This window comes from Saimiri boliviensis, chromosome 8, assembly GCF_048565385.1.
Source record: "Saimiri boliviensis isolate mSaiBol1 chromosome 8, mSaiBol1.pri, whole genome shotgun sequence".
In the NCBI taxonomy this organism is placed as follows: domain Eukaryota; kingdom Metazoa; phylum Chordata; class Mammalia; order Primates; family Cebidae; genus Saimiri; species Saimiri boliviensis.
This window is the reverse complement of record NC_133456.1, coordinates 27135341-27152609: the sequence shown is the minus strand read 5'-3', so window position 1 is coordinate 27152609 and position 17269 is coordinate 27135341. Positions and strand designations below refer to the sequence as shown.

The 17269-nt window shown below is 50.1% G+C and overlaps 1 protein-coding gene across 1 annotated transcript in view; it reads right to left on the bottom strand.

The window, feature by feature from the left end:
• ITGB5 (integrin subunit beta 5) overlaps positions 1-17269 on the bottom strand; it is a 124852-nt gene that overhangs the window by 5876 nt on the left and 101707 nt on the right. Inside the window, exons 11-12 of the mRNA XM_039477282.2 lie at positions 4809-5031; positions 174-274 (exon numbers count right to left, since the gene is read on the bottom strand). Coding sequence (XP_039333216.1) covers positions 174-274; positions 4809-5031 — 324 coding nt within the window. The remainder of the gene's footprint in view (positions 1-173; positions 275-4808; positions 5032-17269) is intronic.

The window sequence follows — 17269 nt, the reverse complement described above, 5'->3', positions numbered from 1 at the left end:
ACCATTCTACAACCCGTCAGGTGTGGATGAACGTTCCAGCACTGGGTCCTCATGGGGAGCCCCCAGTTATGCCCAGGAAGCCTGGGCGGTGCCTCCTGACTCAAGGCTAAAACCACCCTCCTCCTCAGGCAGGAGAGAAACCACGGCTGTCCGGGTGGCGGCAGCACACTCACCGATGGTGTCCACCCACGTGATCACCTCGTCCCTGCACAGGCTGTGGCAGGTCTGGTTGTCGGGTTTTCCGGAGTGGAGCAGCAGGCACTCGACGCAATCTCTTTGGAAAAGAAATAAAGGTGGGTGTCAGATAACGTCGAACAGCCCCACACCTGTGCCTAGCTTCCTGACAGTGCAGGACCCGGGAAGCCTTTAACTTCTTTCCAGCTACAGATGTTGAGCCTCAGGGAATGTTTCTGCTCTGCCTTTCTTGTTATGTGGGGAAGCCCAAGCGTTCGTGGAGTTTAGTGGCATGTCTTGTCTACGTGTCAAGTTGCAGACCTTTCAAATTCTGACACCAGGAGCCAAATCCATCTGCACTCTGGTCCATCTAATGCCTGGTGAGGAGTCTGCTCCAAGCCAGAGGTTTCTGGGTGATAAAACAGTATTCCCGGCCTCCCAGAGGTCCTCACGCTCCCATGGCCAGAGCTTGATGCCCCACATTGTCCCAGTTTCCCAGATCCTGCCCTGGTCATCACCCAGGGTAGGGATCTCAACCTTCCTCCATGTTCAACGCTCCACAGAGCTATCAAGAGAAATCCCCAGTGCCTGGGCCAACCTCACCTCCAGGGCTGGGTTTCCTGGGCAATTGTGATGCGTGTTGAGGGCGGAGAACCACTGTCCCGGAGAGTCTCGAGTTCCAGCCCCCTTCTCCCTCTCAGACAGAGCCCAGGTGGGCTCTGCCAGGTCCCCTGGGGCTCCGCTGCCCACATACCTGTGAATCAGTTTACACTAGGCTCTGGCACAGGCTCTAGGGTGCTGACTTCCTCCCCGGGAACCCTCGTTCTTTCACAATGGCCTCCTCTAGAAAATGGGTGACAGCCAAAAAGTGACACCTTGAGCCCCTCTCCTCCTACCTCAGCCTGATGGTTTCAATCAGATGGCGGGTGAAAATGCTTAACTACCACATTCGAGTAAGTGGTCATTATGATACGTACATCGTCAAAACCAAGTTCCAGACATTCTCCCTCTGTCACAGGAGACATCCTGGACGACTGGATTCCTGAGGCCACAGGGTGGGGAGCTAAGCTGTGGCTAAGGGGCTGTGAAGCTGAGGTGCAAGGGGAGAGGTCCCTGGCTCCTCTGGTGGCTGGAGGATGGAGCTATAGGATGGTGAGCATGAAGCTCCAGGGAGGAGTGGGCTGTGGCATGTCACTCTTAGGGACTTTGACTGATGGCCTTCAAGGAGGGTGAGACCCCAGGAAAGGCCACTAGAAAACTGGGTCAGGAATCAAGAGCCAGGTGTGCTGGGGAGGCCAGCAGAGTACAGGGGGTGACCTCAGAACCTCAGCTACATGAGGGACAGCTGCTCTGTTTCCACAGGCCTGTGGGTACCAAAGGGGCTGTGTGTCCGGAAAGGTCTCTGGCAAAAATATAGAGGGATGTACACCTGCAACGTGGTGCCTTTATCACCACCTGTTTCTTAACTCCGTGGGATTCAGAGGCCAGCTACTAAAATGTTTCCAGTGCAGAAACTGGGAGGTAGAAGAGCCGAGCTGGATGGAAGCTGTGAGACCATTTCATGAAATCTCCTTTGTTTTACGGAGGAGGACGTGAGGGTCTGCAGCCAGGTGCCCTACCTCTCACACTAGGCCTCCTAAGAGGTTCTGATACGCTTAAGAGCTCAACGATCCCTGACTTGTCCATGAAATCCTCCTCTCCTGGGACTAATTTTATGGAAACATTCTGAAGTTAGAAACAAGATGGTAACTAACTCTCCCGACGGTGACAGCCCCGGAGGGCGGGCAGCTGAGACCTGGCTTGGGGCCAGGAAGGGGTGGCTCCAGCTTCAGTCATTCATGCTGACCCAGCTGCACCCCCAACCCCCACCAGCCTCCCAGATTAGCACAAGTCTAAGAGGGCTGCTTCTGCTCCCAGCCAGGATTCTGTCCCTGCCACCTGATTCTCTGTTGTTAAACCACAGCTCTAGACTGCTTCCGGGAAACACTCCCTAAGTATCCATGTGAACATATCAGTCTAACTTGTATGTCCCATGTCCTGGTCAAAACTTGTAATATATTGCAGTCATGTACTAAAATAAGCCTGCTCTTTAAAAAAATTAAGTTGTTTAGAGAGACTTTGCTTCGAGAGCAGGTTAATTGAAATCAGCTGGGGCTGAGTGTGAACTCACCCAAAGTGAAGAGTGTGGTTGGTTAGATCCAGAAAATGAAGACTGGCTGCCCTGAAACCTCCAGAAAAAAAAGGATGTAGGACATTCAAAACCTGGTGGCTCTTCACAAGCAGCAGTAGAAAAAACAGACTGACGTAAGTCCCCATAAAAAGGACTTTGTTTAAAAAAAAAAAAAGTTTCAAGTAGGCTGTGAAAGAGACAGAGGGTCAGTGTGGCCCAGAGACAAATAAGAAGGAATAGTAGGTTGGGTGCAATGGCTCATGCCTGTAATCCCAACACTTTGAGAGGTTGAGGTGGGAGGATCGCTTGAGTTCAGAAGTTTGAGACCAGCCTGGACAACATAGCAAGACCCCATCTCTACAAAAAATAAAAATTAGCCAGGTGTGGTGGTGCCAGCCTATAGTCCTAGCTACTCAGGAGGCTAAGGCAGGAGGATTGCTTGAACCCAGGAGTTCAAGGCTGCCATGAGCTGTGATGGTGCCACTGCATTGCAGCCTGGGTGAGACCCTGTCTCAAAAAAAAGATAAAAAGAAGGAATCGTGACATTCCCTTATGGCATCTCTTTGCTCTCCTTGCTCCCTTGACATTGTGTAATAAATAACATATTATTAAGTCTATGTCTTCTAGAAAATAAATGCTTTAAACATTTAAAGCTAGAGCTGTTTCCCCCTGGGCCTTTCAGCTGATCTAAAGCCAATCCTCCACTGTCTGCTGCTCCATAGGAAGGCAAGGCTCGTTTAATGGGTTCCATGTGGGTTGTCCTAGCTTGGCCCCCACTCCCCATTAACCTAGTGTGCCCCAAAGACTGGGAGCACAGACTCAAAAAGGTTCTGCTGCTGGTTGCTGAGGTGGGGGCACCTCCCTCGGGCACAAAACGTGGCTAATGGCTAACTCCGTGCTGGGAGAGCCACAGCTACCCGGGCTCCAGATCCAGGGTCCTAACCTTCTCCAGGCCGTTTCTACTTGGATCTCTTTTTTCTCTGCTTTTAGCACATCTGAAGCAGACGTTTTTTTTCTTCCTTACTCTCCCCTATCCCCTCCAATTAAACACATTAAAACTCAGCCCTGTCTATCTTGTCTCTCCATCTGCAGCCAGCTTTCAATTACCCATGCCTGGGTTATTTATGGCAAATGTCCAGCTAGGGGTTCTGCCACCCATAACGTTTCTGAGCAAAGACTGACCAGCAGCCGCTGCAGGCGCAGAGAGCATGAACTCATTTCATTATCAGCCCGAGCCAGACATTTAGAAGGGAAATCTGCCAAGAGAAAATCACAGATGCGTTCCTCAGCCAAAGAGAAGCGACGTTTGTATTATGATTTCTTTCTGATCCTCTGTGTCCCTGCCTCCTTAGCATGGATAATGATGACACAGCTGTTTCTCCAGCAAACTCCAAGAGCAAGTGTCACTTCTGCTTTCCAGGGGCATCATTCTGTAATTCCCTCTAATTTGCACTCTGGTGGAGCGTGCAGGGCTGAGCAGGAGGAGATCGGTACAGCTATGGGAGGCCGTGGTGAGTCAGTGAAGGCGGGGGCCCGGGTCTAGACAATCTCTGCATTCAGCAGCGGCACAGAGCCCACGTTCTATTATCTATATAAATGGAGCAGAAAATTTAAAAGCCATTGCAGTGGTTTCCGGCATGCCTTATCTAGGTCAGGTGCCTTTCTCTCCAGTTATCTTATTATTATTTATTTATTTATTTATTTATTTATTTATTGAGATGGAGTCTCACTCTGTTGCCCAGGCTGGAGTGCAGTGGCACCATCTTGCAATCTCTGCCTCCTGGGTTCAAGCCATTTGCCTGCCTTAGCCTCCGGAGCAGCTGGGATTACAGGTATGTGCCACCACACCCAGCTAATTTTTGTATTTTTAGTAAAGAAGAGGTTTCACCATGTTGGCCAGGCTGGTCTCAAACTCCTGACCTTAAGTGATCCACCCACCTCAGTCTCCCACAGTACTGGGATCACAGGTGTGAGCCAACGCACCCAGCCCCTCTCCGATTTACTTTCTGATGACATTTTGTCTGCATTTCCCATAGGGGTTCTGTGAAACACTGTTTGGGAGCTATCAGTGTGGGAGATTCAATTCATCTGAAAAAAGATGCGCACTTGTGAAAGTATTCTCTTGTGAAGGCACATGATAGTGCACTCAAGGCTCTGAGAAGGTGCCAATGCCAGCTTAATTTCATTTAACTCTGATCTTGTAATTTCTAAAGATGTTTAGGAACAGAGTAGCAGTTTTGTATTTCTTGTTCTGTTTGTTTTCTTACAAAACCCTTAGGGAACCAGCGTTTGAAAGCCACAGTTTCAGTTACTGTTAGTAAGAGTGCCACTCCCCAGCGAGGCTGGCTGGGTGAGAGATTTTGGAGGTGGGGAGTGGAGGCTGGCCGGCCCTGAGGACTGCCTGGCTGGACCATAGGCCTGGCCTGGGGGAGAAGTAAGGTGAGGCTGTTGGTGGAACCAGTACCTCTTGGTGCTGCACGCATCCGGGCAGGTGGGGCACTTCTCACACATCTCCCCGAAGGCCCCCGGCTCCGTGCACTGGCACTGCCCACAGACACAGTGCCCGCGGTCACTGCAGATCTGCCCATCTTTGCCCCGGCATGTGCTGATGTCTGTCGAGCAGTTACAGTTGTCCCCGATGTAACCTGCGTGGCACTTGCATTCCCCGCAGTGACACTCGCCATGGCCTAAAAGGATACATGTAGCACATCAGCGCCTGCTCACCTTTACACACGAACACATAACCATCCGGTGCCCCACCTGCCGGGACTGGGATTCGGCAGGGGATGGAACAGCAACTCTGCCCTCAGCCTATCTGGGGAGAGAGACGGCCTAGAACTGGCATGAAGGGACAGCAGAGGACCCTGGCAGCTGGCGTAGCCAGGCTGGGTCTAGACTGGTGCTCCAGGTTGGTCCAGAACTTGGCCAAGTTGGGCCACAGGGCCAGGACCCAGGGGAGCTTCCTCCTGCCTCAGCTGTGTGAATAACGGCCCCCAACTATGTTCCCACTCCAATCCCCAGAATGTCACTGTTACCTTACAGCGCAAAAGAGCTTTCACAGATGAGATTAAGTTAAGGGTTCTGAGATACGGAAGTCTCCTGGATTGGCTCCGTGGGCCCTAAACATAATCGCCAAGGTTCTTCTGAGAGGGAGCGAGGGAGACCAAAGGAGACTGGGCTACAGAGGGAGGTGGCGGTGGAACGACAGAAGCACGAGGCTGGCTGCTGGCCTGAAGGTGGGGAGGATGCCAAGAGCCAAGAAACGCAAGGAATGCAGCTCTGGAGGCTGGAAAGGCCAGGAAGCGGATGTTCCCTGGGAGCCTCAGAGGGAGTGCAGCCCTGCTGACACCTCCACGTTAGCCCAGTGAAAATGATTCAGGCTTCTTACCTCCAGAACCGTAAGAGAATAAATCTGTGTTGCTTTGTCACTAAATCTACAGTCACCTGTTAAAACCAAGCAGAAAACACAGTTGTTCTCCCTGAGCCCTGGTTAGAAGCTGAATTCCTGCTCAGGGACCCGAGGCCCAGAGATGGATGATCTATGACCAGATGCTGCGAGAAGAGTAGCAGCAGCAGCAGCAGCAAACACTCACCAGTGTTTCCTATATGAGCACCTTCCACGTAGCAACGAGATGACTCCGCACAGCAACTTATGGGGCAGGCATTACTGCCCTTGTTACATGAGGGGTGAAACTAAGACCCAGAAAGATGATGCAGTGGTTGACAGTCACACAGCTAGTGGCAGCAGAGCCAGGACTCGAACCCAGAGACTGGCTCCAGGGTCCATGGTCTAAATCCCAGGGTCCACTGCCTCCTATGAGCACACTCAGCCAGGATGAGAACCTGCGGGGGGATGTCCTGGTCCTTCCTTGCAGGGAGTCCTCTCCATAGTCTGCAAGGGTGGAGAGGCAGGCACTGTCCCAAACGTGTGAGGGGCAGGAGTATCACTCAGCTCAGCAGAACATGTGTGTGTCACACTCGTGGGTATGAGTGTTTGCGTGCAAGTGTGTGTGAGGAAGTATTTGAGTGTATGTTTGTGTTTGGGTGCAAGTGTGCCTGAATATGTGTGTGAAGTGTGAGTTTGAGGCTGCATGAGTATGTGCTGGAGTGCAAGTGTGTGCAAGGGGGTGTGAGTCTATTTCAGTGTGAGAGTCTGAGTGTGTATGATGTTGGGGTGTGAGGGTGTGTTGAAGTCTGTGTGTGCTGGAGTGTGAGCATGCCGGACCATCTTCCAAGGGACCAAGGGCCTGACAGTGTGTTCTCCGTTTTCTACAGTCAGAGGCAGAGCACAGTGCTACAACTGGCACTTTAAAAAAAATCAACTTTGTATTTTTTTTCCGTAATGCCATTATGTGAAGGCTGATATTAATACAACTAAGAGTTTCATTTGCTGAGCACCGTCCATAAACTACTGGGTGCCTGGAGGGGTGGGGTGGGGAGTCCTTGCATTTTACTACCATATCTGAGTCAGTTACGCGGCTTGCGAACTGGATCCCAGCACCTTCCCTGGAACCACCACCATGTGTGACCCACAAAATAATGTAGGTCAGGACTCAACTCCAGAAAGCCTCTTCATCTGCCACTTACCTTCCTGCCCTCGCTTTCCCTGGTTCTGTCCACTCTGGTGTCCAGAACCTGTAGGCGGCAGGGAGACCATCTGGACAGCCAAGCCTCCCAACCCTCCTGTGCTCAGACAGCCTCTCGCTTACCCGGGGGGCTCAGAGCCACAGCAAATGTGTGCTGAGCGGATGCCCTCCCATGTCACAGGCAGCGCTGAGGCAGATGGCGAGCCCTCCAGGAGAGGCGAGGAAAGCCAGACTCGGACCTGGAAGCTGCTGTGGAATGCAGTCTTAACTGCGTAGATGCGGGAATATGAGGGGTAAGCCATTGGAAGGAGCAGTGCCCCACTGCTCAAGGGTTCCATAGCGGAGGCTGGCGGAATGGGCAGCACCAGTCCATCCCCGGGAGGGAGAGGGTAGCCCTGACTCTCCTCTCTACCTGTCTGGGACCAGCACCACTTCTGAGCCTTGGCAGCAGGAACTCCCCACGGGGAGTCTTCACAGGTGAAATGGATCCAATCCACATACCTCCCTCACTCTCTGGTCTCAGGGACCACATTGGCCAAGAGCCTGGTTTCAATGAAAATAGCTCACTGTCAGGGGATCATTTCCCCTCCAACATTTTATTAGGGAAACTTCCAAACCTGCAGCAAAACTGAGAGGACTGTGCAGTGCACATACATCTACTCCCTACCTAGACCTTCTCTTCACATGTGACACACTGCTTCGCTGCACATCTGCCCACCTGTCTGCCCATCCACCAATCGTATTTTTAAAGATGCATTACCAGGTGAGCTGCAGACACTGGTGCAGGCCAGGGGTATACTTAGCACGGCTCTGGAACGCTCCAGTGGCTTGTCTATCACACCATCCCATAAACACAAACACACAAAAAGTAAGAGGCATGCTCAGTGCTATATTCCCAAGCAACAAAGATGGCACAGGGGCCAGGCAGGTGCCTTTCCCTCAGCCTGCATGCTCAGAGATTGCTGGCATCTTCTGGTCAGCCCGGCCTCTCCTAACGCCCTAGGAGGAACACGTGTCATTAAAATGACCAGGGTCATTTGGCCCTGTCCCAAGGATCAATAACCTATCAATCACCATCACGGGGATTTGGAATAGCATCCTGGCTGACAGTGCTCAGAGGACCTCCATCAAAGCAAAGCTAATGTCTACCTCGGCAAAGCGAGTTGAATTTAATGATGCCCACAGAAAAAGTATTTTCATTACACATAGATAGGGATATTGAAGGACGTGTGAAATCCCTGTGCAAGCTGTGAATTGCTACACATGCAAGTTATTATTAGTACCTTGGTTACAATGATCGATGGCCAAATGGACAGGAAGTTGTAAATGTGTCTATTTATACAGATTTTCAGCATTATAGAATTCAACAGCTTTCCATCAGCAAAACAGTGCTTGTGTGGGCTATGGGCCAAGACACGGCCCCTCGCCTCCTCATAAAATTGAATGCTGGCCATTTAGAGGAAGGGGCAGGCTGGGAGGCAGGAGTACAGCCAGTGGCCTGTAAGCCCAGGGAGATGTGAGAGGAAGGCCCCCATCAACACTCTGTGGAGGTCAAGGAAGGCAAATCCTAAAGCAGCTACTAGGCTGCACCACAAACCAGTGAGGGCAGAATCCAGCCCTCTGCGGGTGAGGAGTACTGACAGTGAGCGCAGGCACCTCCGCAGGTGACCTCGTTGTGTGGGGACGGGGTAGACAAGGCACAAGGAGAATGAGGGATTCTGCAGATGGGATACATTTGAGCATTTTCAGATTAAAGAGATTCAGGAGAAAGTGCGGGCAGGGCGGGGAAATGAAGGAATCAAGGGAAAGGCAAACTCTGAAGAGATCACAGTAGAGATGGAGTGGGAGGAAGGAGAGGCTGGGCTCAGGGCGAGGGTGCAGCCGTGGGGAGATGCTGAAGTCTTACATTCCAAAAGCAGAGGAGTTCAGGGAAACAGGGTGACCAGCTGCGTGACAAGCTGAGGGCATGGGCTGGAGCTCAGTTCAGATCCCTGTGTCACCTTGGGCAGGTCCCTAAACTCTGATGATCCATTTCCTCCTGTGTTGATGGGGATAATGCTCCCCTTGCAGGAATGCTGTCAGAAATACCAGCGCTATTGCAAGTATACTGTACTATCTCTGGCACATGGGACATCAGGACATGGGAGCTGGCGTTGCTGTGGGTGCCACTGGAGTGGACAGTCTAGGAACTCGGAGACCCACATGTAGTACAGCTTGTCCACAGGGAACTCAGGGCAGCGGGTAAGAGTGTGAGGCAGGACCAAGGTCTTCCGGGAATGCAGGGTGACCAGGAGCTTAAGTGACAGGAAAAGTGGAGGGATGGTTCAACCTCAAAAGAGGAGAGGGAGCAAAGGGGATGTAAAGCAAAGAGCCAAAGGTACTGCCGGGAGTGGGGGGTGAGACATGTGTGACCTGGGCGTGGGAGGCGCCCCTCCCCCTGCCACCAGCCTCCCCAACCTCTCCCTACCCCACGCTCTCAGAGACCAACAGACCCAGGAGAAGGAGGGGGCGGGGAGTTCTGCATAAGGCTGAGGATGAAGAGGGGCCTGTTCACCATGGAACATGGGTAGTGGAAAACAGAGCTGGGATATGAAGAACCACCTGGAAAAGGGGACAGCGGGGTGTAGTGGTTAGCACAGGGATTCTGGAATCAGAGTGCCCAGGCTGGCCTCCTGAACTTGCTATTTATCAGCAGTGGCTGCCGTTTCACTCCTTTGTATACTGGTTTCCTTGCTTTTAAATGGGGCTAGTAAAAATGCCTTGCTGGTAGGGCTGTTGTGTGATTTAGCTTGCTTAACCTCTCTAAGGCACGCAGAACAGTGCTGGCTCAAAATAGACAAATGGGACCTAATTAAACTCCAGAGCTTCTGCACAGCAAAGGAAACAGTCATTAGAGCAAACCGGCAACCAACAAAATGGGAAAAAATTTTTACAGTCTACCCATCTGACAAAGGGCTAATATCCAGAATCTACAAAGAACTAAAACAGGTTTACAAGAAAAAACAAGCCCATTCAAAAGTGGGCGAAGGATATGAACAGACACTTTACAAAAGAAGACATACATGAGGCCAACAAACATATGATAAAAAGCTCATCATCACTGGTCATCAGAGAAATGCAAATCAAAATCACATTGAGATACCACCTCACACCAGTTAGAATGGCGATCATTAAAAAATCTGGAGACAACAGATGCTGGAGAGGATGTGGAGAAATAGGAACATTTTTACACTGTTGGTAGGAGTGCAAATTATGCAACCATTGTGGAAGACAGTGTGGCGACTCCTCAAGGGCCTGAAAATAGAAATACCATTTGACCCAGCAATCCCTGGGTATATACCCAAAGAATTATAAATGGTTCTATTATAAAGACACATGCACACGAATGTACACTGTGGCACTGTTTACAATAGCAAAGACCTGGAACCAACCCAAATGTTCATCAACAATAGACTAGATAAAGAAAATGTGGCACATATATACCATGGAATACCATGCAGCCATAAAAAACGATGAGTTCGTGTCCTTTGTAGGGACATGGATGAACCTGGAAACCATAATTCTCAGCAAACTGACACAAGAGCAGAAAATCAAACACCACATGTTCTCACTCATAGGCGGGTGTTGAACAATGAGAACACGTGGACACAGGGAGGGGAGCATCACACACTGCGGTCAGTTGGCAGGGACCAGGGGAGGGACAGTGGGGGGTGGGGAGGGTAGGGAGGGATAACAGGGGAGAAATGCCAGGTATGGGTGATGGGGGAGGAAGGCAGTAAACCACCTTGCCATGTATGTACCTATGCAACAATCGTGCATGAGCTGCATATGTACCCCAGAACCTAAAGTACAACTTAAAAAAAAAAAAAAAGAACAGTGCTGGCTCAATAAACATCACTGCCTTATCGCAGTGGAGTGTGTGGGGAGCACGGCACAGATCTTTCTGGAGGATGCACAGGGGCACCCTTTTTGTCAGCCTGAATCAGAGACTTCCAGGGCTAAAGGGCCCTATACGGTTACCTAGGCCATGCTCAGTCCAAAGCAAGAACACCCAGGACTGAAAACACTCAGGGCCTGAGGGAGCTGCTTGGCCAGTCTGAGCCTTGGCAGTGAGACTCACACCACAGAGGCCCCCTTTGGTCCTGCCTGGGGAGCTCCCTAAGGCATGCCAGAGCAGGGTATAGGGACCCTCAGTGGGGCCTCTGAGGCAGGGCAGGAGACCCTCAGCTCTGGCCCAGAACAAAATCACTGCTCTGTTCACCCACAAATGCCACTCTGGGTCTGCAGGGGCCCAGGGCAGCTGTGGGTGACCGCAGAGGCTAGCAGGACGCAGTGGGGCTGGAGAAAGGAAGGAGCCGGGTTGGAATGGGGCAGAAATGAGGAGAAGTTTTCTTCTTCCCATCCTCACCCAGCTCAGCATTCTAACCAGGCGGACGTCAGACCCTCAGGGTACAAATCATCTCTCCATACATAGCTGGCTCAAAAAGAGTTTCCACTAGCTCTGGAATGTACTGTGGCTTCCCTGGCTTCCCTCCGTGCAGCTCCATCCCCTCCCAGAGTCCGTTCTGGCTCACAGAAGGCTGAGGAGGTAGGACTGGGCTCAGAGCCTGAGACAGGAGGGCCGCCCTCTCTCTCTTGTCACTGCCTGTCCCCCTCCCCCATGCCCGTGGCCAGTGTCTCCTGCACACGCACTCACGTATTCCTGCTTCCTCTCATTGTCTCCTCTCAGTTTCCACCTCTCACAGTGTCCCCAGCCCCCTGCCCCCTATGTTTCCCCACTCTCCTCACATCCCCCAGGGGACCCCTCTCCCCGACAGCATGCCCTCCTCCTTCCTCTTCCCCTCCACACAAGGCCATGTAAACAGGAAGTGGTTCAAAGACACAGAAGGAGTGTGGCTGGAAGCCTTTACCCATGGGAGGTAATTTCTCCATCACGCAAAGTCAGATTTCGTGTGTGTTCTAGACAGCTCTGTGCGAGACCCTGGGCTCGGCCTCTGGAATTCTCCATCAACTGTCATAAGCAGAGCAGGAAGCCAAGCCAGCCGCTTGTGTGCTTCAGGTCACTGGTGTCTGTGTGGCTGGGGGCGTGTGACTCTGGCGAGCCGGGGCAGCCGGGACACGGCGGCTGGAGTCAGCTCGGTGACACAGACCTGGGGAGAGCTCAGCAACAGACTGGCTTGGTGCTCACATGCTGGGGCAACCACAGTCCTCTCTGGAGCACCAGAGCCAGCCAGAGCCTGTATGGCTGTCTGTGGTCAAACACATATACAAGCTTCTGAGGGCTGTGGCCTCTGTCTAGGGCTTTGAAGATTTCCTGGGGGGAAATCCCTCCTAAGAAGCGCTATTCCTGGCTCTTTGCTGACAAAGGTTGGGATTACGTAATAGACCCCTTGTCCTCCCATGCCCTCATATGTCCCTGCCTGGAGTGTGCTGCCTGGTGTCTCCCAGCCTGGTCCCCACGGGAATGTGCCCATCCCACTATTTTCCCTCTCCCCTCCATGTGCTGGCCTTGATTCTAGAAAAAGTAAAGACCAGAGATTGAAACGCACAGGTCGTGTTCCCAGCTCCCTCACAAGGGAGCTCAGTTTGGGTCCCGGCACCTCAGCAGCAACGAAGTACACCTCCAAGGACAAGAGAGAAGTTGCTCTTGGAAAGTTTTGCTCTTTTGTAGGTTTCCTGCGCCTGTAAACACAGTATTATCATGCCCAGGAGGAGTTACGGACTGGAGAATTTGCCAACTAAGGCTGTTTCTCTCACAAAGAAAGCACAGCTCTCCCTTGCTTGAACCATCCCTGGAACTCAGCTTTTGTGGGATGTCTCCCCTGCTCTCCTCGGTCCTATCTGTCCCTCCACTGTGCAACTCCTTGGACCTGCCGGCTCTCTGGGCTGGTGCTCCCATGCAACTTCACCGACGTACCTGCTAGCTCTGGGCAGTGGTCACGTTCCTCACCAATAAAAGAGGAATAGTGTCTTGTCTGTCTTACAGGATCAGGGATATTCTTAGTCAGCGTTCAACAGAGAAATGTATGTTTTACTTCAATGTTTACTGTCTTCTGGGAACTTGTAATTCCACTGAGATAATAGGTCATTAAAATCTCTTAGTAAAACTTGATGGAATTCTTACAATAGGCCAGGCATGGATCTAAGCATTTTACATGGATTATCTCATTCATGAGTCCTCCCAATAATAACGCTATGTTGTGGTATAATTATTACTCTAATTTTTACAGATGTCGAAATGAGGCACAGAGAAGCCAAGTAAGTGATCCAAAGCCACATAGCAGGGAGGTGGCAGGGCTGGAATTTGAACCACATCTGTTTGACCAGAAGCCCATACTCCTAACCACTATGCAAAGAGAGCATTTCAAGGAGGGCATGGTCAACAGAGTCCACTACAGCTGAGAAGTCAAGTACGATGAAGGCTGAGAGCCCATGAGATATATCCAGACAAGGTCACAGGGGATCTGCGAAGATCTATTTTAGTGGAGTCACAGGACTGAATCCAAATTAGACTGAGTTAAAGACTAAGAGTGGGGCAGTGAAGAAAGGCAGCGAGTATAGATAATTGTTTTAAGGATGTAGCTGTGGGCTAGGCATGGTGGCTCATGACTGTAATCCCAGCACTTTGAGAGGCCAAGGTGGGTGGATCACTTGAGGTCAGGAGTTTGAGACCAGCCTCACCAACATGGTGAAACCTCATCTCTACTAGAAATATAAAAATTAGCCAGGCATGGTGGTGCACACCTGTAATGCCAGCTATTCAGGAGGCTGAGGTAGGAGAATTGCTTGAACTCAGGAGGCAGAGGTTGCAGTGAGCCAAGATTGCACCATTGCACTCCAGCCTGGGTGACAAGAGTGAAATTCCTTCTCAAAAAAAAAAAAAAAAAAAGAATCTGGTTGTGAATACGGAGGAAAGAGGAGCTCATAGTGAGTGATCCCTTCTCTTCTCTTTCTTTTTAAAAATATTTTAAGGTTAAATAGTTTGGGCATGGTGGCTCATGCCTGTAATCCCAGCACTCTGGGAGGCTAAGGAAGGCAGATCACTTGAGGTCAGGAGTTTGAGACAAACCTGGGCAACATGACAAAATCCTGTCTGTACTAAATATACAAAAATTAGCTAGGTATGGTGCCGGACACCCGCGATCCCAGCTACTCCAGAGGCTGAGACATGAGAATCGCTTGAACCCAGGAGGCAGAGGCTGCAATGGGCCAAGATTGTACCACTACACTCTAGCCTGGGCAACAGAGTGAGACTCTGTCTCAAACAAAACAAAACAAAACAAAACAAAACAAAACAAAACAAAACAAAACAAAACAAAACAAAAAAACGGTGATTAAACAGACCTGGGAATGTTCAAAAGCTGACCCAAAGAATTAGTTGAGACACAGGTATACAATCACTTAGCACACTGATGGATTTGTTTGCTGGTCTGCCTCATCTCATTAGCCTACAAACCCACCACACAATCAAAGCCTGTGTTATATTTATGTCTGTGCGCCACACCTAACATGGTGTCAGGTGTGTAGAGGATGCTCAGAACATGCTGCTGGTTGGCTGTGGTTAAGAACATCACCAGGACAAATGTCAAATCCTAGGGGAAGATATCCAATGCTGGACATTAGAAAAAAAACAGAAGTATTATTGATACCTGAAGAGCAAATGTGATTCTTGAGATATTTCAGATTCTTAACAAATGTCCAGAAAACCCAGAGACTTCAGGGTAACATGAGAAAAAGATGATTAAGAATTATCTTTCCTCTGGCAGAACATGGTTGTAGTCACACAGAAATCACAGCCTTGTGTACCCCACTATTCTTGCACATTGTTTGAATTTCTCCAGCAAAAGGCTCTTTAGAGGTAAATAATGATGCATCTTTAGTCTCAGGGACAGCTGCTCCTCTGTCCGTGGCATATTGTCAACACACCAGCCCCAGCAGTCAGCTGATGGTGTTTCCCAACAGGCAATGCCCTGACAAGCCCCTCACACTTTGTCCTTCATCGGCTGGACCACATGGGGCATTCTGTATCTGAGTGGCAAAATACCACTGCTATTAGAAAAAAAACAATAAGGTGATGTTGCCTTAAGTTAAGGTTCTCCAAATCTCAACATTAACTTTCTGAGTTGACGGTACTGGCTAGAAAGCTAAGACTCCATTGTAAAAAGCAACAGAACCGTCTCAAAGGCTATGTTTGCCTTTCTGGTCTTAGCCACCTGATTTCTCTATGCTAATGCCAGCTGGGTGCAGTGGCTTAGGCCTGCAATCCCAGCACTTTGGGAGGCTAAGGTGGAATGACCCCTTGAATCAAGAGTTGTAGACCAGCCTCAGCAACCTAGTGAGACCCCCATGTCTACAAAAAATTAAAAATTAGCCAGGCACAGTGGCACATGTCTATAGTCCCAGCTACTCGGAAGGCTGAGGTGGGAGGACTGCTTGAGGCCGGGAGTTAAAGCCTGCACTGAGTGGTAACTGTCACCACAACTCCAGCCTGGGAGAGAGAGTGAGATCCTGTCTCAAAAAACGACTACAAAAAAAAAAACCCAAATCAATGCTGATGCCCAGCTGCAATGTCACAGGGAGATGAAGGCAGTGGAGGGGAGATGGAAAAATCCTGTGTTCTTTAATGAAGTCACCTTCCAGTTTCAAAGAAGTCTAAAACCAGCTGAGTGAAATCAACCATAGTCCTCTTCTAGGACCCTGAGAATGCTGATTCAGAAAGAACAACAGAAGGCTGTAGCCAAAAGAAACAGAGGTGCTTCAGGTCAACACCTCGGGTTTGGCTTAACCTGCCCAATCCGCCTGGCAGGCACTTCTGGGGACATGCCAACCACATCTGGAAAGTGTGAACTCACCACCCTCTTGGTCACTGCAACAGGATGCAAGGGTTACTATTTCCAAACTGGAAATGGTCATGGTGTTGTGGTTGGTTAACAGTTCCCATATTCCACCCCAGGTTGGCCGCTGTTCAGAGAGTAGCCGCATTCTCAAAGGACGGAGGTGGTTTGGAATGTGCCATGTGTAGGCCACACTGAAGCCTGGCTGCCCAGACCCCAGTCAAGCCATGAGATGGAGGGAAGCCGTTGCTCAGAAGAAGAGCAGCCCTCCTAGAGTTAGGGGAGGTAGAATTTTCTTGGGTCAAGACTTTTGGCCACAATTTCAGTGGGGAGTGGGGCCCACACACCAGTCTGTTCAGCCTTAGCCTCCCACATGGGCAGGGTGGGTGGCAGCACAGAAATCTCCTGGCACAGTAATAAGTAAATGGGATCGTTCAAGTCAAAAGCATTTTATAAACGAGAAGAGGCTAAGGTGCACTTGTAGCTTTGGCATCATCAATAACAACAGGCAGATACCCACTGAATAGTAAGAGGAGTTTGTGTCTTTCACGAGATCATAGTCATGAAATGATGAGCACCTCAGCTAGTCACTTGGACCACCTGTGTCCTTCAGACCTGCTTCAATGTGTCTGACATATCCTTATGTTACCCAGAGGAACTCACTTAGGAAAACAGGGGCTAAATATTTCCTAAGATTTTGACAGAGAGAAAGAACATTTATAAGGTAAGACTTGGAAAATGTGGGTTAAGTGCCAGGGTGGTGGGAAGGGTCTGAAGCTAATCAAAAAAAGGGAATTTAGGTAGCAATGAGCTAACTGTTTACCTGCAAAAGGCAATGCAAGGTTCTCTCAGTCTGACTCTATAATCAAAAATCACAAGGAGCCATAGGTTCTGGGCTTCAATTTCCCAGATGTAAAGGGTCAAAGCAGGCAATGCGCAGGAGTCACACCATGTGGGACAGGCTCTGCTAGGAAAGGCATGAAATGCAAAAACATCCTCCCAGTTAGGGCTTGCTCAGGATACATCAGTGCAAACTACTAACAAATGAGCCTGTATGTTTCCAAGGAAATGATCTCAATATAGTGAAAAGGCCATTAAAATAGATTCTCAGCTGGGTGCAGTGGCTCACATCTGTAATCCCAACACTCTGGAAAGCTGAAAAGGGAGGACTGCTTGAGCCCAGGAGTTCGAGGCTGCAGTGGGCTATTGAGTACTCCAGCCTGGGAAACAGGGCAAGACCTTGTCTCTTTAAAAAAAAAAAAAAAAAAAAAAGATTCTCCTCACATTATTATAGTTTTGCCTATTGCTAAAGGTCAACTTCATGACATCAAGTAACATACTAACCTGTGTTGCATATTTCTTTAGCTTAGGGACATGTGGACTCACTTGATAGACTTTGGGGGTGATGGCTGTGGGGTGGAGTGACAGCAGGTTCCATCCTCTGAGAGAGCAACAGTCAGAGCCCAGGAAGATGCCCCGGAAAGAGGAAGGAAACCTTTGAGTGG